The sequence below is a fragment of the Chelon labrosus genome, assembly GCF_963514085.1.
Source record: "Chelon labrosus genome assembly, chromosome: 5".
Taxonomy (NCBI): Eukaryota; Metazoa; Chordata; class Actinopteri; order Mugiliformes; family Mugilidae; genus Chelon; species Chelon labrosus.
Genome location: NC_140341.1, coordinates 12,831,381 through 12,858,496, shown reverse-complemented (window position 1 = coordinate 12,858,496; position 27,116 = coordinate 12,831,381). Strand labels below are relative to the sequence as shown.

General features: G+C 41.7%; 2 protein-coding genes across 2 annotated transcripts in view; one reads left to right on the top strand and one right to left on the bottom strand.

The window, feature by feature from the left end:
- Positions 1–27,116, top strand: part of st6gal2a (ST6 beta-galactosamide alpha-2,6-sialyltranferase 2a) — a 42,767-nt gene that overhangs the window by 9,969 nt on the left and 5,682 nt on the right. The window contains exons 2-6 of the mRNA XM_084544318.1: positions 8,208–8,261; positions 8,354–9,413; positions 16,701–16,798; positions 18,976–19,077; positions 22,220–22,394. Of these exons, the coding sequence (XP_084400444.1) occupies positions 8,444–9,413; positions 16,701–16,798; positions 18,976–19,077; positions 22,220–22,394 (1,345 nt within the window). The 5' untranslated portion in view covers positions 8,208–8,261; positions 8,354–8,443. The remainder of the gene's footprint in view (positions 1–8,207; positions 8,262–8,353; positions 9,414–16,700; positions 16,799–18,975; positions 19,078–22,219; positions 22,395–27,116) is intronic.
- tmtops2b (teleost multiple tissue opsin 2b) overlaps positions 25,281–27,116 on the bottom strand; it is a 32,360-nt gene continuing 30,524 nt past the window's right edge. Inside the window, exon 4 of the mRNA XM_084544323.1 lies at positions 25,281–26,374. Within this exon, the coding sequence (XP_084400449.1) occupies positions 26,159–26,374 (216 nt within the window). The 3' untranslated portion in view covers positions 25,281–26,158. The remainder of the gene's footprint in view (positions 26,375–27,116) is intronic.

Sequence of the window (27,116 nt, the reverse complement as noted above, 5' to 3'; positions counted from 1 at the left end):
CATGCTGTATTTGCATTAATACCATGTTCTGTTCACATAATCCAGGGAGACTTGGACTGGAATTTCAAACGCGTTCACAAACGTATCCCGAAATGTAAAATGTCTCCGCAGACCAAACGGTTCACTTCTTCGAATGGTTGGCACACAATGCGAACCTTGTCTTGTTGCCTTTTTTTATTTAACCCCGCAGTGATGTATTAGTTTATATCTACCAGCTACTGCTTTAATGCAGGTGAAGCAAGGTGAATATTAAAGCAAAACCGCTTTATATATTTTTTTGAACATGAAGAACAACTCTACTCTTAAGGGTTCAATATTTTATGAGGAAAAAGCTTTTTCGTCTGTGTTTTATTTGAGAAAATGTGCACACTTCTGTTGCTGTGCTGACTGCAGAATAAAGAAGGACATCAAGTTCTGTTGCAGTACCAGCCCGTGATTAATTGTCCTTTCAAATTCAGTCGCCTTGCCGTCTCTTTACAAGACTCTTTGTCTTGTAATCCCAGCGCTAAACACCACAGATTAATTTACATTATCCTTATCAGACTCTTCCCTCCCGTTGTGAATTCAAGTTTGTTTTCTGCTTAAATAAAGAAATAAAGGCAAGCATAAACACATTCCTGCATTTATGTTTTTTCTTTTTTTTTGTACTTTTGTAGATTTCACGCCGCCATTGCATTATTATTGCAAAGCCAGAACCTTTCCACAGACCTCCATTAGCTTACATGAGAGATTTCTCAAGGTGGCTGTGATTAAAGTATTCATAACATGGGCTCTCCACGCCGGTTCCTCAGCAAGGCGTAGTAAAGTGGATTTTCTGTGAGATGGTGTGCGGCAGTGTTCCCCCAAGGCTTGTGCTAACCTGGCAGTCAAATAGCGGCTGGAGTTCACTGCACTGAGAATATTACAGCAGGCTGCAGCAGGCCATGCTAAGACTCAAGGTACGTGGTTATGTTAAAAAAAATAAATAAATAAATAAAAATATATATATAAATATTCTGTCTATATTTTACTTAGTAATTTGGCAGTTTGGCCCTACAGAGTTTAAGACTCAGAATATTAGAGTTGTTTAATAGATTTCAGGGATACGGAAAAGTGCAATTTATCCAGAAGTGTCTAAATAATACACGGTACACAATTGTGAACTGTTTTGTGTGTTCTGTGCAATGCTAATTTCTTGCTAGCTGCGACACTGCCAGCATTTGCACGACCTGTCGTGCACCCTCCCTGCAAATGTAAGGCTGCAAGAACCAAAAATGAACCAGAATGGCAGAAAAAGACACGGCGTCGGCTAGTGCCTGGTTGACGTTTTTGACTTTGAACGATCATTGGTTAAGAACGTCCAACAAAAGCTGCAACCGTAACGTGACGTTTGCAATAGATGACAATAATCTTTATTTGATGAAGATTAGATAAAATAGCAATGCCAATATTGCAGCAATGCTTAATTTAATCTGGGAAGTCGGTTGACATACCCAACAGATTTCCATTTTAAAATCCAGTCAAATTGCGGGGACCATGGGTTGCACGTCAGTATACTGAAAACATTCACACATGAATACCAGGTGTAAACCTACCGTCAGTCGGTAGTAAAAGGGGTAGTAAAATTTCTGTTTTAAGTACTAAAGACTGGAATATATTTACATTAATTATTTCTTGTGCTGGCTGCCAAATCAAGAACTCGGAAAAGGTAAGACGAACGGAAGCATTTACTACAGTTATAAGGTCTTGCAGGAAAGGTGACAAAACGCAACATGACGGGAACCGTTCAAGACCACAAACCGCCTTCAGAAAGACCCACCGTGTTTTTCAGACGCTGCTTTAGAAAAGTTTCTACTGTAAAGCTTTTTTTGTTTGTTTGTCAAACATGATTATAGAATCGATTATAGCGATTTTGGAAGCAGACATTTGCGGTGTTGCTAAGCTGTTTTACAGTGGCTTTAGACTGATTGTAGATGTAGAGGAGGAAGAAATACAAAGTACACAATCAAACGTTAAAACCTTTGTGTCAACTCCGTGGTATTAGCACAAATAGAATTGTTTCCTAATTCTCTTCCTCATTTAGGTGTCTAATTCCCAATTTAACTACATTTACTGGACGTATGTTCCTCATCTTGCATCACTGTTAGTCAAAACAATGCAAGGTGGTTTTTTTTCTTTTCTTTCACATGCTGTTTTATCCGATTAACCCAAAGATCTTTTGTTTCATCACTAATCCAATTTCTTGCACCAGGGAAGGAATTACGCAAATTCAAAGGATTCGAAGGATCTTGCTTCTTGTACAGTTTCAGTCTATAGAAGTAGTCTGGATTGGTGCACAGCTGCACAATTCCTTGTTTGGCTAGGTAGACAAATGGAAATTCAAGAGCCACATATAAAAACAACATGCAAATAACAACAAATAAGCTCACGCCTTTACCTCTGCATAAACGGATATTTTTTCACCTGCCGCCATTAATTTCAGAAGCTGTCATTCATTTTTTACATGTCTGTGAAGGTTCTCAGTCTTCCAGGTCATGGTATATCCAAAAAGGGTTCAAAAAAGGCAACTGGATCGAGTAGCTTCTTCAGTTCTAGGGGACTGGTGGGAAGTCTGAGGTTTAAATAGGAACTCCTACAACAAGCAAGTTCCAGTAGGAGTTCCTATTTAAACCTCAGACTTCCCACCAGTCCCCTAGAACTGAAGAAAAAGTGCATGAGTGGTGAAACGTCTTCTCAAAAAACTCTACATGTCCAGTTGCCTTTTTTGAACCCTTTTTGGATATTCATTTTTTACAGTTTGCGCAACAGTTTTTCTTTGTCGAGGTGACCGGTTTATAATCATATCCTATAAATTGCTCCTTTCCAACAGTCCTGTGTAGTGATACTGCCCTTAAGCTGGTAAAGAACAACCACTGTCAGTGCAACATAATTGATGCTGCTCAACCACTTATTCAATTCAATTCAATTAAATTTTATTTATATAGCGTCAATAACAATACAAATCATCTCAAGACGATACCTGGAAATGAAAAGAATGACAAAGAGGCAGTATAGTCCTGCAGTCTGTCACCAAGTGATCCAGAGTGCATCTCGCTAGTTCAGGCCGATAGTCCTGTGTAGTGATACTGTCCCAATGCTTTTAAACTAAAAGAACAGTTTAAAGCTACTTACCATGAGAGTAACTATATAACGTGCCATGTGGGTAAAAGCTACCCCAATGGTAATCCATGTTTGTCATCTCAGATTTTATCTAATCCTTCCCGACCCTGGCGGTAATCCAGAATTCATAGAACCTAGGTTACATTTGTAACCCTTTTGTTTCCGCCATGTGCTTAACCATACTTCAACTTACACCTGGTCGCTGTGTTGCTGTCACTACATTGGTGGTTGTCGTAAAAAAAACATCACTACCGGTGCTGTAGCGTGAGGATGTTACCGGAGACACCAGGTTTAAAGTTTACTACATAGAGAATTCATCAGTATTTCGTGATCTTGTTTAGCGAGGGCTTGATTGTAGCAGACGTCCCTTTTTATTTATAAATCCCAAACTATGGCTTTAATAATACAAGTGACTGGTACATCTCACTTGACAGATGACACCTTATAGCCTGGCACACACACACACACACACGCACATCTAGCAGACACAACAACAGCTGTTGCATCAGATCACACAGAAAGATGCAAAGGCACCAAAAGGCAAGACATACAAAAATCAACGTGGCAACTGGATGCACCTGCACACCAGCCTTGCGTAGCAGCCAAATCACAACACACAACTGGCAGAAAAGGAGACATCAATCCATCTGCTTGTCTGTTCTTCCAGTGTTCGCGCTCCCTCACACAAAAAAACTGCGTTAAATCTAAATGCACCAATTGAACCCCTTGGGGGAGGAAAAAAAAAAAAGGCTGATAAAGAATAATGGGCAACAGCAGGGCCAGGGAATATAAATGGCTTCTGATGATTACACAGCAGTGAAATTACCAAGTACCGGTTTCAAGTACCAGTCAAATGATTCAGTGAGTCCTGCTGAGGAGGAAATGTGCCAAGACAGGACCTCAGACCTCAAGCGTTTCCATGGAGATTAATTGAAGTTTCTGACCTTGTAATCTGTAATTTTCTCAATGGGTCTGTCACTGTTAATTTATGCAAAATAGGTGCAGCTTCTGCTTTGCCCTGTGTTATAATACGAAATAATGAATTTCCCTTTTGTGTGACAGGATGAAAACCAACCACAGTGACGTTGCACTTACTACATTAAGAATCAGCTGATTTTTAAATCAATATTAGAAGAATATTTCAATTACATTTTTTTGTTTTTCGCCTTGCTGAAAGTTTAATGAGAAATAAACTGAAAATGTAATTTTTCAAACGCTAAAAGTGAAATGTTGCAATTCCAGCTCGGCAAATGCGGCAATTAGTTTCTTTTCTATGCTGCAAATTGAGTAACGGTTATAAAACTAGCCTTTGGAACATATGTCCTTGGCTTCTATGAATGACTCGTTTATTAAAAAGGAAAAAAATTCCATCGCAGTTGCGGCTGTTGACCCACTTCATCATTACACGCTTCACTTACTTCTATAAAGCACTGTATATGTATAGTGGTAGCTGATGCATGTACCGAGAGGTCGTTTGTTACTCTCGGCACAACACGCCGTCCCTCAGTTCATCGTATTTGCTTGCATTTCAATATTTTCCTCATATACAGCTCATAAAGCTCCTAATTATTCTCCCGAGGGCAAGAGTGCGGTGGCCCGGACATGTCAACTCACTGCAAGTTGAAAACGTAAAGAAAAGCGAAAAACATCTTAACTAATTTTACTAACTTGAGTAAGACTGTATCACAGCTTGTTTGTGCATGTTCATCACTTTTTAGTTTCTTCTGGGAATAGCTCCTCAAACTTCCTCTGTGGTCTGCTTATGCAGAATTTCCGTATTTGGTGTTTTCACACTTTGCATAATGCAGGTGTTGTCACGCTGGTGTACATGTTTTCTTAGTTGTTTTATTTCATAGCGCGTCACATTGAATTTTGGTTCTAGTCTTTACAAGGTCCGTGCCTATACCTGCACCGTTCCTCTCCTTTATTCGTTCCAGGCTTCCGTCATCTCCTTTAGTCACGCTTTGCTATGTGGTAACACCTTTTTCTAGGTCTTCCGTTTTGTTTCTTTGTGCGCTCACAAGACGGGCTCTGTCCTCCACCCCCAGATTTCCATCTGCACCCCACATGGATGTTGTTTCACCACAGTAACAGAAGCACACATCCTGATTGATAACAGGTGCACACGTGTGCACAACGTGCCCCAAGGCACACACAAACACACACACACAAACACACACACACACACACACAGACAGACAGTGGATTATTGTAGAGCAGTGGTGCATATAGATGACATTGGCTTGTTGATAACATTGCCGCTGGCCAGAAGTGTATTTTCCTTGTTTTCTTCTTGTTTTTTGGGCGTCATGGCGACTGTTTTTATTTCCAGGTGTTAAATGGCACATTTTCCACTGAGCAACATTTGACCCCAGTGGGATAGACATGACGGAACTGCTACACACCAGATTACCCAATTCACCTATGGCCTTAAGGCCTAAGACAGCACATGCTGCAAGTTTTCACAAAGTGATCAGATGTGTGTGTTTGTGCAGATGTGTGTTTTCTTTCACCCATGCTGTCTCTGCTCCCTCTGGCCCACTTGCTCCATGCTGTTTTCCTCCTGCTTGACCAGGGTCAGCAGATGAGCTTTGGCCCCCAGTGTGGTCCCTGGGCAGGAGCCCTGTTTGTAGTGAGGCCCCGGGGCAGGAGCCCTGGCTGTCTGAGGAAGAGGAGGTGGAGCACGGCATCTGAGATCACTTTTGCTGCGCCCTGCATGACCCGGCAGCTACAGACACAGGAAGCTGTAATTAGGACTAGAGTAGGCTTAAGACTCAGGAGCCTTTTTTCTCTCCTGCCTCATTCTGCCACTCACTCTCTCTCTCTGGTGGGAAACGGTCCCACATTAAGAGACCAAAACTCATAATTACACGTGGTTGAGAGGATTGCAGTCCTCTGATGTGAGGCAATTTAATGCGTCATTTATTCACCTTCATAAATGTGTGTTTCACTCTGTAATCCATCAGTGAGTGACGCTTGGTACACCGGAGTATTATCAGAGCTGTAGCAAAAATAAGTCGGGCAGATAATGATAGTGTTATTTAGTAATTATTGTGTTTTTTTTTTCTTTTTTTTTTTAGCAGAGCAGTGAAATAAACAAAGGCGTCGTGCTGAAGCTCACATGTCCAAGTTTTTTGAAGTAGTGTATCAAGTACATTTCCGTGGGGGACTGGAGTGGTGATATACAGCTGAAGGAAAGGCAAATGTAGTCAGAACGGAGCAGTTGCATATCATTTTGTGATTTATTAACCAGCTTGAACAGAATATAAGATATATTGAAGGAAGGAGTCTCGCTGATGGATGAGTCAGTCACAGAAAAAATGAATAAATACCATCGCCGCCGTCCTCTCACTGCTTGAGTGTGGTGGGTAGAGTCAAAAATTAACTGCACCTGGTCCGGTGTGGTTTTTACTTTGATATAATAAAGCTGTTTTGTGTTTTCTGAGTTTCGTCGGGGATTAAAGGAACTATTTTGGCAATATGAACTTTTGGGCGTTGTTGGTGCACATTGTGATCCCACTTTTGTTTGTATGTGAACTTGCTTCAGGTACATGTGGGTATGAGTAGGGTTTGTGTCAATGTTTGATGGCAGCTGCACTTTGTATGTATTAATGTTTCGAACCCAGTGGCGATCCGTGTATTTTCCAGCTAGGCCTTCAATGTCCTCCAGCCTTATTCAAAACACCTCTTAATATAATCGTTATGACACCACTACTGTAGAAACCACCAGCATCACCGCAATAAAACAGGATGTTGCGTCATAGACGGGGATGAATGATATGCCATTACTTAAGCAAGAAGCTTGCTTAGAACACACAACACAATCTCTCACCACAGCTATGCTGCAGCTGCAGCTGCACGCCAGCACCACATACGTCAAATCCAGCAGAAGCATCAATGTCGAACCAAATAAAATGGCAAAAATATATATAGAAGATGAACATGTAATTCATTTCACTCACCAGAACTTAAACAATTTAGAGTTCTCCTCATAGCGCTCATAAATGTTGACCTGGCTAGCTAGCTCCGGGGTTGGTTGGCCGTTCCTCACAATATCCAACTTTTCCTTCAAAGTCCGCTGTGAAAATGTCTTTCTACAGCCAAATCGTTAGCCTTTCCTTTAAATGTTAATGGGGGCGATTTGGTTGTGCAGCTCACAACAGATGAACCTGAACCGCTAGCTTATGGCTTAAATGGAGCGGCTCTCCGACCGTCCAATCAGAGGATGCTACCATAGGCCGCAGAGAAGGCCTGAGAATACGAACCTGAAATGTTATTTTGTGAAATTGCTTCAGCCGCCTGCAGTTTTAATTGTGAAGACCCAGGCAGATTTCTTTGACTCCGGCAACACGTGATGGCTGAACTATGACCGGATGAAGGCTCTAATGCAAAGTTCCACAGCCAGCTGAGAGACAGACAAGCCATAAAATGAAAACAATAGGCTATTGGGAATAATTTGAGAAGATTAATGGGAAAATATTAAAGTATAAATCAGTGATTTTGAGCCCTGACGGCCCGCCAGTGTTCTAACTCAAAGGCGGTACATACCAAGGACTTTTAGCTGTAAATCAATGTTTATTTTCCAGTAACAAGGTTGGTGGAAAAGAACATCAATAGTAATATCAGTTTGCAATATACACTATACGTCTTCAAGTAAGAAGTTGTTATTCACTTCACTTAAATGTTTTCATAGTGCTCATGAATGTTAGATTCAGGAAGGATAAAGCAACCTGTTACCGATTTATTGCCTATGTTTGTCAGCGTGAATTTGGTGTTATGTACATGCTGGGGCCTGGTTGAAGTTAGGTTGCTATTTGACAAGCGGATGTCCAATTTACATTTGGTTTTATACTCACTCTTAGTTTGCACGAGAACCAGGACAGGAAGGTTTTTGTTTTTATTCATGGTTCATGGTTCACAGGTGAATTGGAATGGTATTTAGTTATTTAGTTAATAAATAATCTTAATCTTGAAACCCAAGTTCCCCCTTGCAAATTGTGTTTTCCTGAGATGCCTGCTTTTACAGTGTGGTTGTACTCTTCCAACGAGTATCACTCTCTCTTTTCCAGGTCCTGTTTTCCTGGTGGACACATGGGCAGGAAGAAATAGAGCCATCGGTTCAGGTGAGCGTTCAAAACCTTTCCTGCAACCATCCACTTTTGTTTTTTCTTCTTTCCTCTTCTGAGCATTTTAAATACGAGCTTTCTTTTTACAGGCCCTCCAGCTGACCTCTGGGCTGAGTCCTGGCCGTGGGGCTTTGTTGTTGGTGGGCCAGCTGAACAGGCGTCTATGTGAGTGAGAGGTAATGAAGTCCAGTATGAGGCAGTGGCGGAGGCTGGTGCTGGCGGGAATGCTGGCTTGGGTTCTCATCTTTCTCGCCCTCCTGTCTTACTTCCTGGATGCTCGTGTGGATGAGCCCCTGACCTCCGCTGGCTCTTTGCTCTCCCAGCACCCTGACACACGTCGCCTGGCCTCCATACAGCAGCATGCCGTCCTGGGCTCCCAACCTGAACAGGCTTTGCCGCTAACTACAACTCATCCCAGAGACAAGCCAGAGCCGGAGCCTTCTGCCAGTTCTGCAACCCCAGAGAGCAGCCTGGAGGTGAGCCACAGCCCTAACAGTGCTCCCTATGCTGTTTATGTCAGCCAGGAAATGAGCCACCAGGACTACCTGGACCCACAAAGCCTGGCTGCCTGGTCCTCTTTTGGTACTGAGAACGTGGGTTCGGACGCTGCCGTCCAGAGTCGTGAGAGAACATCTCAGACCACAGAGGATCAGAAACATGGCAGCACCACCCATTATCACGGCGGCGAGGAGGAAGATGAAGACGAAGAACGGGGGAACAGAATTAGGACTACAGAAAAGAGGGACGGCGGTGACTCCTCTGATGTGGAGGAATACTATTTCTCCAAGTCGGCCTCTGTGGTGCAGCGGCTGTGGAAGGGGCGAGCGTTCGTCAGCATGCTGAACCCTCGGCTGCAGCGCGCCATGAAGGAATACGTGAGTGCCAACAAGCACCACGTTTTGTACAAGGGTCATCGCAAGACCGACCAGAGCGCCAAGGAGCTGCTGTGTCAAATGAAAGCCCAGTCCCGGCTGAGGACGGTGGACGGGTCGGAGGAACCCTTCTCCTCACTTGACTGGGCTCGACTTGTGCCATCCCTTCCGCTGGATCAGCTGCGCGGAAAGCGGGACCAGAGCAACAGCTTCAAGACCTGTGCAGTGGTCACCTCTGCCGGTGCCATCCTGCGCTCAGGACTGGGCAAAGAGATTGGTGAGTAGTAAGAAAAGGCCAAAAGGAGTTGCAAGCTTTTTGTTATGTGCGAAAATTATACAGATCCAACGGGTATTTGGTGTAGTTTTTAAGGAAGTGGCAACGTTCTCCTCCTGTAAACCAATCATGGGATTAAAAATTTTGTATTTTTTGAATGCGGCACTAGAAGAAACACCATGTGGTCAGTGAGATCAAAGTAGGTTTAAAAAAAAAAAAAAAAACATGAGATATATTTACTATGCAGATCCCTGGGTGGTACAAGTAGAAAGCAGGAATGATTTTTCTGAGCAGCTTTCATGGCAGTCTGTCAGATTTTGCTATTTCATGTGTACAATTGGACATTTTGGCCCGTTGACTCTAAAGGGACAGCTCAAGTGGAATTAAACTCTAGAGATGAGAGAAAAAATTACAGAAAATGCTATGTAAATCTGAGGATTAGTCACTGAGAACTGCAATAATGTGTTCAACACTAAATCCTATTCCATTTGAAAGTGCAACTGGCGACGGAGTGGTTGTAAATAGTAAGCAGGGCATTTATTTGAGACCCTGTTATTTGGTGTTGGTGCAGTTAACACAAACTCAGCGCTTTTACATTTATTTTTGTTTTTTCCCCAAATGTAGGCATTTCTATTTTTGTGAGGCTTCTGTAAAACGTGTAGTTTCATTAGAGGCCGCTGAACCTACACCGATCAGGCATAACATTATGACCACCTTCTATGGTGGGCCTCCAAAACGGTTGTGACTCATCAGAGAGTGGACATGGGCCTTCTGAGGGTGTCCTGTGGTGTCTGGCAACACAGTGTTGTTGGTGGAGGCCTTCGGGCCTTATGGGTTGAGGGGACAGACCTCTGTGGATCAGGCTTGTTCCAGTGCATCCCGCAGATACTTGATCAGTTTGCGATCTAGAGAATTTGGATGCCAGGTCATCACCTTGAGCTGTTCTTATACCGTTTTTGCATGTGTTTGCCTGTGTCAGGCTGCATCCTGCTGCCATTAAGGAGTGTCATTGCTATGTGGTGGGGGTGTCTGGTCTGGTCTAGGTGGGTGCTACACGTCTGAGTAACGTCACATGAATGCCAGGTCCAAAAGTTTCCCAGCAGAACATTGAATTGTCACAAGATGGTCAATGTTATTTACTTCTCCGGGTTTTAATGTTGTGGCTGATAGATATAAGTGAACAAACTATGCTTTATCTTACTTTTAACTGAACAAGATTCATCCTTGTACTCTGGTGTGTCGATCTCGTTCTGTAAATGCTCCACTTAAACACTAGAGGGCCGTGTGATTTCTGTATTAACAATGGCGTCCAGAACTGAGCAGATCATGCCGGAGTTGCAGCCAATAAATGTTGAATCTTTAATAAAAAAGCTGCAAAGCAGAAGAAAGAAAAGACAAAAAAAGCGACGTTAGGGTACACGGTGTATACAATCACTAAACTGACAGAGGAAGCAAGGAGGGAACATGCTCTATGTGAGGCATGGACAAAGAAATGCGTTTTGGACCAGTCACAGTGGTGGCAATCGGCGTGGCTGCAACAATGCATGGAGCTGATCCAGCATAGTAGCATAAACCTATCTTAACTCATAAGCTAGGTTTGTGCCTCGAGCCTATTCCGATGTTTAATCCCAAAATTCAACAAATATTCATTGACACTTGCAGTGAATACCATTTGCTCAGGTTTTGCTGATTAACTTGTCAAGCTGATTGTGTGCAGCGTTGAGTGTGTGCCGAGTAGGCTATATGTCTTTGTGTTCTGGTGTGTGTGTGTGTGTGTGTGTGTGTGTGTGTGTGTTCTCAGACACTTTTGGCAGCTCTTTGGTAAGTGGGGAGAGTGTGAACTCAGTGACAGATGGCTCGCTAGGAAAAAAGCAGAACCCCCTCTGGTAACCAATCAGGCTCCGTCACATCACATATAGCTTCCATGCGTATCTCGGTGAATTCGACTGAAGAGCGAGCGCAAGAATTAATGAGGAAGGCTTCAGCTTCATGGCACTAGTTTCCTACATTTTTTAAAAACGTTTCTACATATAGCGACAGGGTTATTATATAGACGCTGGCTGCCCCCGATTACGCCGTCCCAGAAAGAGAAGCAGACTAAACAGCTTTCACAGAAAATCATATGCATGCAGGTAGCGCTAACCTACATGTGCTCTCGGAAATGATAGTAGAATTAACTCGTGTTTCTGTGTCAGTGCAGGCATCGGTGCAGCAGCCTCCCAACTCTTATGCCACTACCCCTTTTGTAATGAAATTAAGCATAGCTGCTAACCGCTTTGATGCAACTTTGCAGGGCAACCGATGTGTGAGTAGTCATTTGTTAAGCTTACAGGACAGGGTATTTTTTTTAGTGCTTTTTTCAGTAATTAAAAAAGTTTGACTGAGAAGGAAAGGAAAAAAAAGAGTCTCTCTTGTCTCTCTTTTTGAACTCCAGCGTATCTAGGCACCCCTGTGTTTGCTTTTGGTTCATGGTTAATAGTGTGACTCATATCCATGTGCTCATAAACAAAGGAAGTAGATGTTTTGCATCGTCACGCTTGGAATATTGACTTTTTACAAAGTGTGAGGGTCTGTGGCAGAACATAAAAAGCTTCGAGTACAGACTTGTTATTCATGATGTCTCTCACTGATGACACTCCGAAGCCTCAATGTCAGAACAGCAGCAAGGTGTTACTTTCAGCGTGTCATCCGTTTTATGTTGTTGTTTTATACATTCAGTCCTTATAAAAAGAAAGATTAGCTTGACGAGACTTGATAAATTAAATAGACGCCACGGAGCTGATTATCAGATGAACAGCCTGACAGTGTTGGTAAAACTTGGCCTTGTTACGTTCATTCTCAGGCCTCGCTTTAACAGGAAATCAAACTGCATCGATTTCGCTCCGTCGGCTCGCTCTCATCCCCGCTGTCCTTTCCGAGAGGCTGCACTGTATCGTTTGCGCGGTCATGGATGGTGACTGATTGACTAACAACGAACAAGAGAATCCTTCACTGTGTCACTTGCACGCTCGCAGACATCTAGGTCGTCCAGTTGGCTGGTCCTGCGAGAGCTTTGAAACTCATGTTCAGCTCAGCGCGTGGAAAGTGTGGTGCTGTGTGGCTGCCATCACGTGGTGAACGGGATGAACAGCAACCCAAGTCCAACAAGGGATGGAGAAAATACACAGTTACTTAATTTGATTAAAAAAAAAAAAAAGCTAATATTCTCACTGTGAGACTTGTAATATTGATTATTCCTGGGATGTTTTGACTCAACTCTGCAGTCATTTGGATTCATCGTTTACTGAGCAGGAAATTGCATAATTGATAGGAGATCTCTGTGGTTGTGCTCTTGAAGCCTCTGACTCTTTCATAACTGCTCCCTTTTCTTCATGTTTTTATTAATATATTTTTATTACATTTTGGCCCATATTTATTTATTTATTTATTTATTTAAAAAAAAAAAATTGATTGCAACTGTAATTTAGTCCATAATGGCACCATCTAGTGGTGGCTTTGGAAATTACACTTAAATACGTTTAAAAAAATTTAACTTCAGTCTGTATTATGTATATATGTATTTTCCTTTCTTGTTTTATTTTTTACCTGCTAAGTATGTAAAAAAGAATAAACACAGAAGTTTCCGAAGAGGAAATAGTTTTTGCCTAATCCATAGTGTTGAACCTAAAGACATAAATTTTTTTTACATCAGAAAATTCCCGTCTTTAAAAGGCTGTGACCAGCACACGTTTGACCTTTTTCTTGATGAATTCCAGGCTGGCTTCATCTAAAAGGTTGTGCTGCCTTCAACTAGGCTTGTGTCATGAGAAGAACCCGTATGAATGGCCCAAGTTGTGTTACTTGCGACTCTGTAAGTGGATATATTTGGTAAGGCTTGCGTTCATGAGTTGTGACGCGTTTGCTGATATTTTCAGAAATGGTGGATAATAAGTCAATATGTTGTCATTTAGCGGCACGTTTTTTTTGCGTGATTTTCTTACACGTCTGTGGAAAATGTTTAAATACGCCTTTGCATTTCGTACAATGCAGCTTCCCCACTCATTTGTTGCAGAGAAGCATTCTTTGCAATGTTTTCAAGTGATCCCTAGGCTATAAGTACAAGAGTCACAATCCACTAAACCGTGAAAAACGGTTTAGTGGATTGTGGATTGTGGATTGGAAAAGTAAATTACCTAACTAAAAAATAGAAAAGTTAAAATGACTGAAACCAGAACACGTGGAAAAAAATTAAGTAACATGGGCTTTCAATTAAAGTAAAGACATGTGTTTGAGCCTTTTTATAATTAGCTAACATAATTAGCTAACACATCCCCAGCAGGTCCTTTTAATATCTGCTGATATGAAAGTACCCTCAGGCACAAAATGACTTAACGGGCTGGTAATATAATTGGAACAAAGCACGACGACACTTCAATTTACAAGACATGTGTTCCATTCTTAGTTCATGGTCGATACCAGAATAGTCCTTCTGAGTTGGTCAGTGCGTGCATGGACACGATTCTTCACTTTAAACGTCTCCTTCCTGCATTTTATTTAGCAGTAACAGGATCTGACTTTCGCACTTTTCTGTATAAAGAAAAAGAAGGAAGTAAATAATCCTGGTTGCAGAAGAAGCTTAACAGAGCTAGCTATATTAATTTGGGAGCCAAATTTGTCTCGGCTGTACCACACATCTAACAACAAACGTCTATCCACGAGCGATCTGAAGCCTCTAACAAGTCTCAAGGAGCCGCGGTGAGCTGCACCTCATTCACAAGAGTGTTGATTACAAACCTTAAAATGTGTTTATTATGTGGCAGGAGAACAGAGGCCAAGCACATGGCAAGAACAGAGCAGCGGCGCTCTCAGGTTTTAATCCCAAAGACACTGATAAATGGACATTTTACATTAAAGTGAATGAATTAATAAATTAAAAACCCCTCCAAGACACAGTGTGAGTAATAGTGTTGTAATCGCTGCATGTGTCACATATTTCAAAGCGGTTCTGCCACTGAGAAAATACTGCTGATGCCACAACGCACACTGCGAGCCTGAAATTGCCCAATGGACGTCATTTGTTCCGATGAGCTTTGGTTGTATTAATGTACACAAGCGTTATTTATTATTTACACAATGGACGCGGCCTAAACGAGGTTGCTTGTTCTCAGAAACGTTAACTTTCTGCTGCAGTGCAATGGACTGTGCGGATGTGCCTAATAAACTGGCAATTTAGTGCATTGCACGAAGGTCTGAACAGCTGCAATGCTGAAAAAATAGGACATTGTAATTCATTATTATTATTATTAGGTTGTCCAAGTATTCTCTAAAGCACCACTGACCCTGACCCTGATTAGTTATGCTGCTATAGGCCTAGGCTGCTGGGGGACGCAGGTGGTTTTTTTTTTTTTTTAATTTTTTTTAATTTTTTAACATCAGGGTTCAAATGTATTCATATCATATTTAATAACAATAATAATAATTTTATATACCCAGTGCCTGAATCACCGAGAGCAGAGGTCTTCAACAGGGGGTCCGCAACCCCTAGGGGGTCCGCGTAGGTACTGCAGGGGGGTCTTGAATTTTTATTTTCTCTCCATAAATTTAAATGTCTTTAAATACACATATACATAAGCAGGGGGCCCCGTCTCCATCAGTTTGGGGGTCCTTGGCCTGGAAAACGTTGAAGACACCTGACCTAGAGAGCAAGCACTGAGGTGGCGGTGGCAAGAAAAAAACTCCCCTTTGACGAGAAGAAACCTTGAACACAGTTAATTTCCTAGGCCCATCTGCTTGAGGCTGGCCGGGTAGAGAGACACAAAAAAGAGGGATGGTGGGACAGAAGAAAGGGGAAGAGATGGAGAGAATCAAGAAGATGAATTCATACATGCATCTGGGTAAAGCATGCGTATATACATGATACCAACAAGATTACACTGCACAAGGTGGAGATTTAGCTGCTGGCTTTGTTATTTGACCCTTTATCCATTATCAAAGTATTAATCGTCGTAAAGTTTAGTGTATGTGCTCACAAATATAACCAACTCTAAAATCCATTATAAATTGGAACTGGTCTGTGCTTTCGGGGTGAAAGTCTCAAATTACCAGAATTTCAGAGGGCAAGAAAGACTTGAGAGAGTATAAGTTTTCGACAAACCTACATTGTAAACTTTAAACTCTTTAGAAAGTTGGAATTTCTGCACTTTCACACATTTTAAATTGAAGGAATTTGCTTCTGCTCTCAATCTTGAAGTAATTTTACTGCCAATACCATCATGCACCCACTTCTCCTTTAGAGTGTTACCGAGGTGCATGCACAATTATCCACAAAATAATAGGTGGTTCTTCACTTTTTCGGTATCCGGGAACACTTTTTTAAAACTTCTCCGCATGACGTATTTGACAGCTTCAAACCTTTTTCCATTCAAGGAAAAAACCCAAAATAAAATGACATTTTGATTAAATAGCTCTGCGGCCGGCGAGGTGGGTGACACGAGAGGTATTACTTCATTTTAAGGGGTCATGACTGAAAATCACTTGCTGCGGGAAAAATGAAATATTCATAAAAGGGATTTGTCATGAATACGTTTCCAGCCGAGGCCTTGATGTCTGTCAAAGAAAGTCAGAGTGGTTTTCTACATGAATAGTATTATATTGATAATGATACGTAGATATAATAAATAGATACTTAATAACCAACTAAACACACAAATTTTTTTTAAATAAACCATTCAAAGACAAAGAGTTCTCTATGCGTTAGGATCCCTCCTCGAAAATCTTTCCTTCTTGTGGAGCTCTGCAGCAAAGAGACACGTTTACAGTACTATATTTGAGCCGCAGGACAGATGGCCAAGCTCAAGTGCTTGCAGTAGGTAGTGTTGTTGTGAATGTCAGCCAGCGCTGTAAGCTGTCGGGTGGCAGTGATGAAGGAGCATCAGATCGAAAGCTGATGGATCATCCATTCTAGTGTCACTTCAATGCAGAAGGAGGAGGAGGACGACTGAAACTGAGGGATTGATCGGCAAACGGGCAGAAATGTATTTGTAATTATTACCACAACCATCCATCATGCCGAGGATTTCATGTTGGGGAAGAACTTGTGAACGAAAAATGTCATCTTCAAGAAGGCCTGCAGAATGTCTGAGTGAAACAGTGGTGTACATTAATGCAGTAAAGCCTTTTACATGATGGCTTGTCATTTTATTTTAACAATCAACTCTTACTATTTGTAATAACATGTGTAACTCTTTTTTTTTTTTTTCCCCGTTACACCATTCCCGACATATTTGACACGGTTCTCTCTTTGCCTTGCAGACTCTCACGATGCAGTCTTGCGATTCAATGCTGCCCCCACGGACGGATACGAACGAGACGTGGGTACCAAAACCACCATCCGCATCATGAACTCACAGGTGAGGGAGCGTCCAGCCTTAAATGATGCATAATCATGATTTATTGACTGAAAGCACATCCCTGAAACCTGCCCCACTCATGTAAATCTTATAGACGTGGACGTGATGAAAATAATAAAATAAAATTTGTGAATTTGCAGACAAATTACTTGAATCTGAGCTTTCTATAGATGAGAAACGGGGTTAAATGGCATGAAAGACTCTCGTAGCCATAGCCCCACCTAGACCAGACCAGGCACCTCCACCCCATAGCAATGACAATCCGTGATGGCAGTAGCCATCTCCAGCAGGATGCAGCATGACACAAGCACACGCACAAAGATGGTTAAGGAACAACTCAAAAAACACGAAAAACAGCACAAGGTGTTGACCTGGCCTCCAAATTCACTAGATCCCAGATCTTCACATAAGTCCTGACGGTTGTGTTTGTTTATCCAAGAAAATGACTCATCTGAACATTACCACCCCAATGCTTCACAAACGGGATGAGATTCTGATGCAGGATCTGATCCTCGCTCCTATCCCCTCATTTAAACCAAATAATTCTACTTCGATCTCATTTGTTCACAAAACATTTTCCCAATAGTCTCCTGGCTTGTCCACGTCATGTTTAGCAAACTGCAGATGGGCAGAAATGCTCTTTTTGGAGAGCAGTGGCTTTGTCCTCGCCACTCTGCCATGAACACCACGGTTGCTCAGTGTTCTCCTGATGGTGGATTCATAAACATTAATATGAGCCAACGTGAGAGAGGCCGTCAGTTGCTTAGACGTCACCCTGGGTTCCTTTGTGACATCTTTGACTCTTCTGCGTCTCGCCTTTGGAGGGATCTTTGTTGGTCGACCCATTCAGTCATTTTTAATTTCTCCTCCATCTGTCTGACTGTGGATTTGTGGATTTCACACTGTTTTTGTAACCTTGTCTATGCCGTATATCCACTTCCACAAACATGTGTTGTAAAGATCAGGCTGTGACAAAGCCCTGATTTACCTTTTTTAACCAAAATGGTCCCATTACACTGACTGGAAACTCTGGACTCTGGACTCTAATTTGGCCTTAAAATTAACTTCTAATCCTAGAAGTGCACTTACTTTTGCATCTCATAGATACATAACATTTGCTAATTTTCCTGAATAAACAAATACCAAAGCATAACATTTGGGTTTAATTTTTTTATTCTTTGTCTACTGCAGAGGTTTTGAGTAATTGTTACACCAAAACATAGAAAATTATCAGGTGTTCTAATACTTTTAAGCGTCACTGTGTATATAGATGGAAAGAATATATGAAATGATCTTTATTCTGATGATTATGTGCAACATATAGCCAGAAGGACTTTCTTGTGTCTTTGCTTGTTGCTTGGAAACCTCAAGGCAATCAGAAATTTCCTGCCTTCAAATGGAGTTTGTGAGCATTTTCTTATGATGTCAGACGTTAATACTTGGTCTTCTAGTGGTAATGTTGGGTTCTAGTTGAGAGAAAACCACCGAAAGACGATAGTTTGTTTATAGAAGCCTAGGAAAAGCAACAGACTACAGGTCATTTTCAAAAGAAGGCAGCGATATGAAGCTACAAACAAACTGGGGTCCAATGAACTGGTGACACATCAGCCAATCCTACGTTTATTTCACCGGTTCATTTTCAAAAGGACGACAACATTACTTCGATGAGCGCTTGAGCAACCCATTAGCACCATTCTTTGCTGTTTTGTAGCGTCACCGCTCGTATTGTGGACATAGCATAGCAACGTAGCAAGCTAATAAGTGGGTAACTTCATATAGGAAATGCAAAGATATGAAAATACGAGGCTGTTACAAAAAAAACTATATACAACATTTCATTTATAAAGAAAGACTATGTAAGCTTATATCACAAAACATTAAGTTTCTATCTACAGAAAACTAAACGTAGATGGTCTCTTCTGTTTAAGAAAATATTGGCAAACAAGTCACGACGCATAAATTTGAAGCTATCAGAAAATGTCCCCTTAAAAGGTATCGATTTTGTAGAGCTCCTCTTTAGCCTTTATGCTAAGCAAAGCTAAGCTAACTGGCTGCTGGCTGAACTTTTTGCTTTAGGGAGATCCTAGTTGGATTTTTATGTTTGCAACATAACCTTGATCCTCCCTTTACTTGTCATTCAAATTTCACATCAGATTTACACATATTTCCCTCCACAGATTTTGGCAAATCCTAAGTATGGCTTCAACACGAGCTCCCTGTACAAGAATGTAACTCTGGTGGCCTGGGACCCTGCACCTTATGCCGTCAACTTACACAAGGTAAGTGTGTAAAGGTTATCATGATGTATGAATAGTAAAATGCTTCCAGTTATAAAAATGTGTTTAACTGAGACACTCTAGTAGTTTGTCACCACGCCGGCCATTTCAACAACACAAACATAATCCAGGGTCCATCACACCTCCCTTTAATCATCATCATCATCGCCCTCTCTTTCTTATCTGCTGCATGCCATTATCTGTCTCTGCCCCCTCCGTCTGACTTCCACCTGTCCTTGGATATCCTCCGATTCGTGGTATCAAAGCGTGCTCCTCTTCCACCCCCTCTTCTCCTCCACCCTTTTCACGCTTTCTTATAATTGTTATTCAGGGAATGGTCTGTTCCCACCGTACAATACATTAGTGAAGAATTGATTTCCATGCTGTGGGTAGCCTGCTGTCTTAATGACTTCAATGATTTGGACAATTATTGTAATATTTAAAATGCCCTTGTTGTTTCGTATTAATTTTCTTTCACCATTTTTATTTTGGCATGGTTAAAATCGACCCTCTCTTCCCAGTGCTGCTAGATTAACCCTCATTTCCTACCACTGAAAAAGCAGATTTGAGCAGAGGTTACATAAAACGCCTAATCAAGTAATTCGTTAGAGTTTCTCTGCAAATTCAGCTCAGAGTTCAAGCATGTATGCTGTTATGTAACCGCAGCATGCTTCATGTTACTAAGACGGCGTAAAAGTGAACAAAGCTAGCAAACAAAGGGAGAGAGACAAAAAGGTAAAGAGGGAAATTCTTGTAAACGGGCTCACCGGCACCTGGCCTTTGCCTCTACGGCCCTGTTTCCTATTTGGACCTCAAATGAGGCCAGTAATTAACCTGTGGAAATACTAACCAAAGTATGTTGTTGCCAGGATGAAGCTAACTGCAGATTGCCGCACAGTCCGTTTGTCGGGGGGCCCTCCTGCACTTACATACGTTAATACGCTTTACATTGAATCTTCCTGTCTCTCTCCATCTCATTTGTTTGTGTTTAACGGCCAAAAGATTAAACGCATTATGATGCTCTTTAAAGTGGAACTACTGTTTTTTACAACCTGGACCTTATTTCTGGCATAAAATGCGATCGTTTACTCACCCATATAACTTTTGTATAATTCGCAGTCGTTCGGGAGATATTTAGATCAGTGTATATCCATACAGTGGGAGTGACTGGGGCACCGAAACGCAGCCTCTAAATAACGCATTATCTGCCACCAAACTCGTTCATTTCACCAATATTTTGTTATCATACGCTAGTGCTATTCCCCGTTGAGTCCAGAGTTACCTGTTATCTTCATCTGGGATCTGTAGGTCAATCTATGTCTTCTGACCTGGATGATGTCATATCTGAGCGGCGCGCGCACCCACGGCGGTCGGCTTGTTTAACTGTAATTTTCTACTGCTATGGTTCGTCCACAACCTCAGAATCGGAAAAATATTGTTGCAAAAAAACTAGCAGTAGCGTATTATAACAAAATATTGGCGAAATGAACAAGTTTTGTGGCAGATAATGCGTTATTTAGAGGCTGCGTCTCGGTGCCCCAGTCACTCCCGCTATATGGATATACGTTGATCTAATTATTTCTTAAACGAGTGCAAATGACACAAAAGTTATTTGGGTGAGTAAACGACCGCATATTATGCTAGAAATAAGGTCCAGGTTGTAAACACACTAGTTCCCCTTTAAGTTTAAAAGTAATCAAAGTAATTAAAGTCCGTTATTATATATCTACAGAAAAAACAGATCCAGCTGTCTTTATAAAAATACAGATTTTACTCTTTGTTTATCTCAGTCGACTGAGGTTCTATTTTGTGAAAATGCACACACTGAATCCATCACGGAGACGTGGCACATTTATCGTGTTTTGCTGTAATGTATCTCAGAACGTTTGCTGGCTTGAATCACTGACAGTCGTTTTCTGCTCACATCACTTTGTACCCAGCATCTACAGATTTTTCTAAGATCCCTACAATTTTCCGGGGTTATTTCGACCACTTTGGCCAGCGTTTTTTTTTTTTTTTTTTTCATATCTTGTCTTATCTGTCGTGCAACACAATCTTTATGCCAGAGCAAAGATTGACTCTGAATCCCTTTAATTTCATTCATCTTCTGTAACCGCTTGTCCTGTGAAGGGTCGCGAGGGGGCATGAGCCTATCCCAGCTGTCATCGGGTGAGAGGCGGGGTACACCCTGGACAGGCTGCCAGTCTATCGCAGTTGCCGCCCCTTTAATTTCCTTACATGAAATAGTCTCTCACATATAATTTAAAAGAACCACAAAGCAGCTGCTCAATTATTTTCCTTTTCAAAGGCTGACTGGATTCCAGGAGGATGATTCATTGGCTTACAACATACTATATGCACAACACACATCCTGTTCCTGACAATGTCCACAAGCTACAATGGTAGTTATTTTGGTGTGTTACAATTAATGCTGGTTAAGTAATATTTTGTTTAACATTATTTATCTACAAGGGCACCAACAAAAACCTTACATGAATAAAACATCACCCCACCAACTGTGAAAGACTACGTAAATAAGAATCACACTGCGGTGAGGACGCTTTTACTCTACCGCAGGCTTTCAGTGGTTCCCTTTTGTGGTCGTGAAAGCAACTGCCCATATTAACTCGCCATAATGGCCCCGTCTTTCTCTGTTAAATACCCGACATTAGCGTAAAAGAACAGCTGTGCTGCTGACAGGAGTCTGAAGATAATGTTCATGTTGGATACCGTTAACTCATTCGGTATCGCCGTTTTAATAGCCGAGATAAAAGGGTTTCGGGTTCGATGATAGATCTGAAGTGCCATCAGAAAGATTAAAGCAAGATGCTGATCCAAATCCGATGGAAAGGAGATTAAAGGATTATCAATTAAAACTGAATCTGTAGCATCTTTTCATTCTTACACCAAGCCAGCAATTTAATTGGCTGTTTTACACCTAAGAAAGGACACTACATTTTATTTACATATACCACTAAGGTCCCCTCTGGAAATTTCAGAAAAATACTGTTTTAAATAATAATGAAAAAAACATTCCAAGACTATACACTTCAACTTAATTTCCAGGCTAGGCTTTTGGTTTCATTTCAAACTGGGGCAGAGTGAAATCCACACACAGAACGCTTCTTCTTCCTTTTTTTCTTAGTGGTATGCCAGTCCAGACTACAACCTGTTCGGTCCATACGTGGAGTACCGCAAGCGCCATCCTGACCAGCCCTTCTATATCCTTCACCCCAGCTACATTTGGGGACTCTGGGATGTGATTCAGAGCAACACTCATGAGAACATCCAGCCCAATCCTCCTTCATCTGGCTTCATAGGTGAGTACACACGTGCACATGCATGCATACATGAAGCATATCTTGTGCGTATGGCACATACACGGACGCCGCGGACATCTGTTCTCCATCAGCTGCGTCTTATTTCCCAGTTTCCGTGTGCGTGCTCTCGGAGCAGATATAGACGCAAACACACACAAGCCAAGTCGTGATGGCATTTTTATCTTCAGCGTGCTCAGTGACGTTATCAGCGTACAGCATGGCTGGGCGGTGCGCTCCAGAGCAGCACATCAGCGCAGGAGGTAACGCAAACACGAGCGCTGCAAGCCCATCTGAGAAACTCGTCCCACTCGTGTCAGTGTACACTTCATGTTGGTCTCTTCCACTATAATTTACCCTGACCTTTCACTGTGGTTTTAGCCTTAATGCTGTGCTCACAAGAAATCCAATTACAGCAGCAATCTTTCCTCTGAGAGACAGATCATTATTCTTATGTTCAATCCCCTCTATTTACCGATATTTTTCCTCTGATTTTGAATGTACTTCTTCGTGTTACGTTGTACTACGGATGTTTATCTTGAAGACTATGCATGTGGTTCTTTTCTATTTCATATATATGTTATATATTATTATATAACATATATTCATATATTATGTGGTTTTATAGAAAATCAGTGTGTTCTGTATGCCGAAGGTTATTGTGCAACTTTATTAGACTTTATGTACCATATACATATTTTAAAATAAAGTTAACCACAATCAAACTTCCTCAATTTGTTAGAGCATTTTAGCCTGAAGTGTAAACTGTTATTGAATAGTTTATTGTTTGCTAATAGTAGCCGCCAGAGTCTACTGCTCATCTGTGTTCTCAACAAAGTAATAAAGCATCTAAACACAACCGAACTGAACAAGGGAATCAATCAATAATCCTTGACACCGTTTTGCATGATGTGGTTTTACACGATCGCAGATTAACCCCGGAGGAGAAACTGCAGCTTTTCATTGAGCACAGCTGCAGCAGCGCAGCCTGGGAGAGCAGAGCCTTTGTTTGCCCTGCACTGGTTCCCACCACACACAGTACAACTGGCACTATGACTGATTGCACTTTCCCACAATCTGCTGCTTTAACATGAGTCAATCACGAGGTTCACACTGGAAATAAAAAGCCTGTCAAATTGGAATTGTTCACCGCTGAATTTAAAATGTCTTTTTCTTTCGCCTGGAGGGGTCTCTTATTTATACTCGTGTGGCTTTAGGCTAAGAGTACTTTTTATTCTGTTCCACTAGGACTGGCCTTCAGTGGAACCATTCCCCTTGGGGTTGCCACAGATGTGTCCATTATTGGAAACCTTTCTTTCTTTAATATCGCAAATTGTCATTTTATCAAAAAATGATGTTAAATGATGGATGTGGTGACTTACTTTCTGTCCATCTGCCACTGGGCTCATTCAACTCAGTCCTTTTATCTGCAGCAGAACAGGAGATGTTTGTCTGCAGGAAATTAGGAAAGGCTTGCAGTGGCTGGTATGACTGTGGTTTTATTTTTTTCCTCAAGGGACAAATGCTACGACATATTCTACCATTTTTCTCTAAATAAATATTAAAGGGGAACTACTGTTTTTTACAACCTGGACCTTTTTTCTATTAATTTATTACAACGTGGCTGAATATTTTTCCAATTCTGAGGTTGTGGACTAACCATAGCAGTAGAAAATTACAGGTAAACAAGCCGACTGTCGCGGGTGTGCGCGGCGCTCAGAGATGACATCATCCAGGTCAGAAGACATCATCCGGGGTCTGCAGGTCAATCTACAGACCCCAGATGATGATAACGGGTAACTCCGGACTCAACGGGGAATAGCACTAGCGTACGATAACAAAATATTGGTGAAATGAACGAGTTTCGTGGCAGATAATGCGTTATTTAGAGGCTGCGTTTCGGTGCCCCAGTCACTCCCACTATATGGATATACGCAGATCTGAATATCTCCCGAACGACTACAAATTACACCAAAGTTATATAGTTCCCCTTAATCTTATCTCCATTAGGGACTGAATAACCCAGGATTTTCAAGATAACTAATTTGATCATACTGTCTTGACATGTGCCAGTTTTCTAGAGTTAATTGTTACCTCTCATCACGAGTACATGCTTCCTTCCACGAAGTGATTGGTTGGTCGAAGGGTAGACATAAAACAGTGCCCGCATGAAACTGCTTATAGCAATGTTTGTGTTTTTTTCTCGAGTAACTGGATCTTGATTTCTGGAAAGAGACGCTGCTGTTGAGCATTTCAAATTTTGAGCACCACAAGCCGAAGACCTAAATCTCAGGAACTTAAATCAAATGCACCACTGAACGTCGAGGAAGAAAAAAATCTGTCATAAAGGTCAAGTTGCTTTCAATCTCCGGGAATGTAGTGTTTCTTTTCCACAGTTATGATATTTATTAGAGCAAATAAATCCCACAGTAAAATGCGATAAAGTGAATGATGATGTTAAAACAAACGCGCCACAGATGCATCCAGTCGTGGCTGACTTGAATTCAGATACAGCAGCAAGACTCTTCGCAGACCCCATCTTGAGCAAGTCCTTATCAATCATGCTTGATATCTGCGCGGCCCCTGGTGAACATTTCACACGTGGCCTTCAGCTTTCAGCAGTTCGTCACCGCTGAGTTTGTGTATTCCAATTCCCAGATGTCTCACCCTGGATTTTCTAGTCCAGAAATGTGTCAACACGCACGCTCGGGAAACGTAGCTCTTTGAATGTGATGCATCACATCCATCTCCGTCGATGTGTCACAGTGTCCCTCAGCCATCACGTTGTGTCTTCTTGGAACAACAGTCCTGTGGATTATAGCAGTCCCATCTCAGTGTCGCATGGGGCTCTTTGATTCAGCACAGATCTATGTATTTGTCTCTCACTCCTTCTCCATTATTTCTGATTTATTTAAAATTAAATGCGCAAAAACACATGCAAAGCAATCAAAAGCATAAAGCATATCAAAAGGGGGGTCAACACAAACACGCAAATAGACATAATCCAAATAAATGCCTGCACGCACAGCAAGTATTTACACGAGAAATGTGTAATTTGGGATTTTTGTGTGGCAACTTTTAGTATTCTGCAGTATTTACAATCAAAGCACTACAGAGGCAGGAGGTAAAGTCAGAGTGAATACTTAAACGATGAATACATCAATCCACTTAACCACCGATCAAAGGACAAATCTATGACAGACTAGCTATGCTGTTTACTGTGGCACAATGACAAACTGACTGAAAAGCCACAAAGAACAGGCACTATGTTGTTGTTGTGCAGAAAAGATGGATGAAGAAAAACAAATCCTGTATTGCAGAAGTGAATTGCGCCAACATCAAATATAGGTTTGAATGCTGAATTCTGTAGTCATCACGTTGTAAAAAATAAATAAATAAATAAAAACGCATAAATGTTTTAATTCTGAAACAAACTGAAGCATTTGTAAGAAACAATAGTTTTAAAAAGCCACGTACACCATCATTTGGACTTCTGCGTTCACATACATTTCATGTATTTCAGTGGACATTTAGTACGTACTGTATGTATCTTGTACAATAAAACCCATTGTGTAAATTAAAACTGAACAAGTGGTAAAAAAAGAGGTGCTTTACAAAGACAAGCTCGTACAGAAAGGACAATGACTTCATAAGTGTTTCATGCTGTAATCGTCATTCCTCTGCAGTTCATACTGTAAGCATCCAGTGGAGTTATCCGTACGTCACGGCGACAGTCTCTTGCGTCTGTCCGCTCTTGTCGAGGAGGCCTAGGATGTAACCTCGGGGGGGTTCGTGTGTTTGGTCGATGGGGTGCTGTAACACTGGTTAATACCGCCGGTGGAGATCTGGGCGGTGCAGGCCACCGTGTTGCTGTAGACTCTGCGGTTCAGATGGATCACGGTAGTCTTGGAGGGCATGGAGGTGTTGCCATTCTGTGCTGACCAGTGATCGCAGTGAAACAGAGTCAGGAAACACCTGTAGAACTGAGAGGGAGACGGACAAAAAGACACTGAATGTATAATCCTGTTGTTAACGGCATGCACTGGAATGAAATCTGAATAAATAGGCTAATCTGCTTTCGCCATGTAATTTATTTTGATCACTGTGAATGCCAATTAGATAGCAATCAAGATATTTGCTATGGGTCAGGCATGCCTGAATGCACTTGCCATCTTTTAATGCATTGCACATTATCAGCCCCAGTGCCACTGCTCTTTATTCTGGATTTTGCTGCCCTCAAGTTGAAATATAGGTCTACCCATCTAGTGGTTACAGCTGGTACTGCAACCCGAGTTCAATCAATTGTTAAATGAATAAAGTAACAGCAGGTCTGACTAGACACCGTCACATTGCATTGAACAGGTCACCTTTTCTATCACGGCAACGTTCCCCTGAGAGGTTTGGCCGGAGCAGCACAAAGAGACTAGCGGCGCAGGTCTGTCCAGAGTTTGATGAGGCGGAAATCATGCCTTGGTGCACTTTATGTCCTCGCATTCAACAGGTAGTGATGCTCGAGAAGACAAGACGGGCTCCTAATGTTCTGTCGTGCTGGCGGAGTAGTGGTTAATTTGACCTTTGAGGTCATTTAACACATTAGTCAGAACGGTCTGAGGGTGGCTCTCTCGAATTTAATCGCTTGCTCCTATTTTTATCCGTTTCCTGGGTATTGTGAAGAAGGGACTCTTGATGGCAAGTTTTTTTTTCCTTTCACAATAGTGACGTATA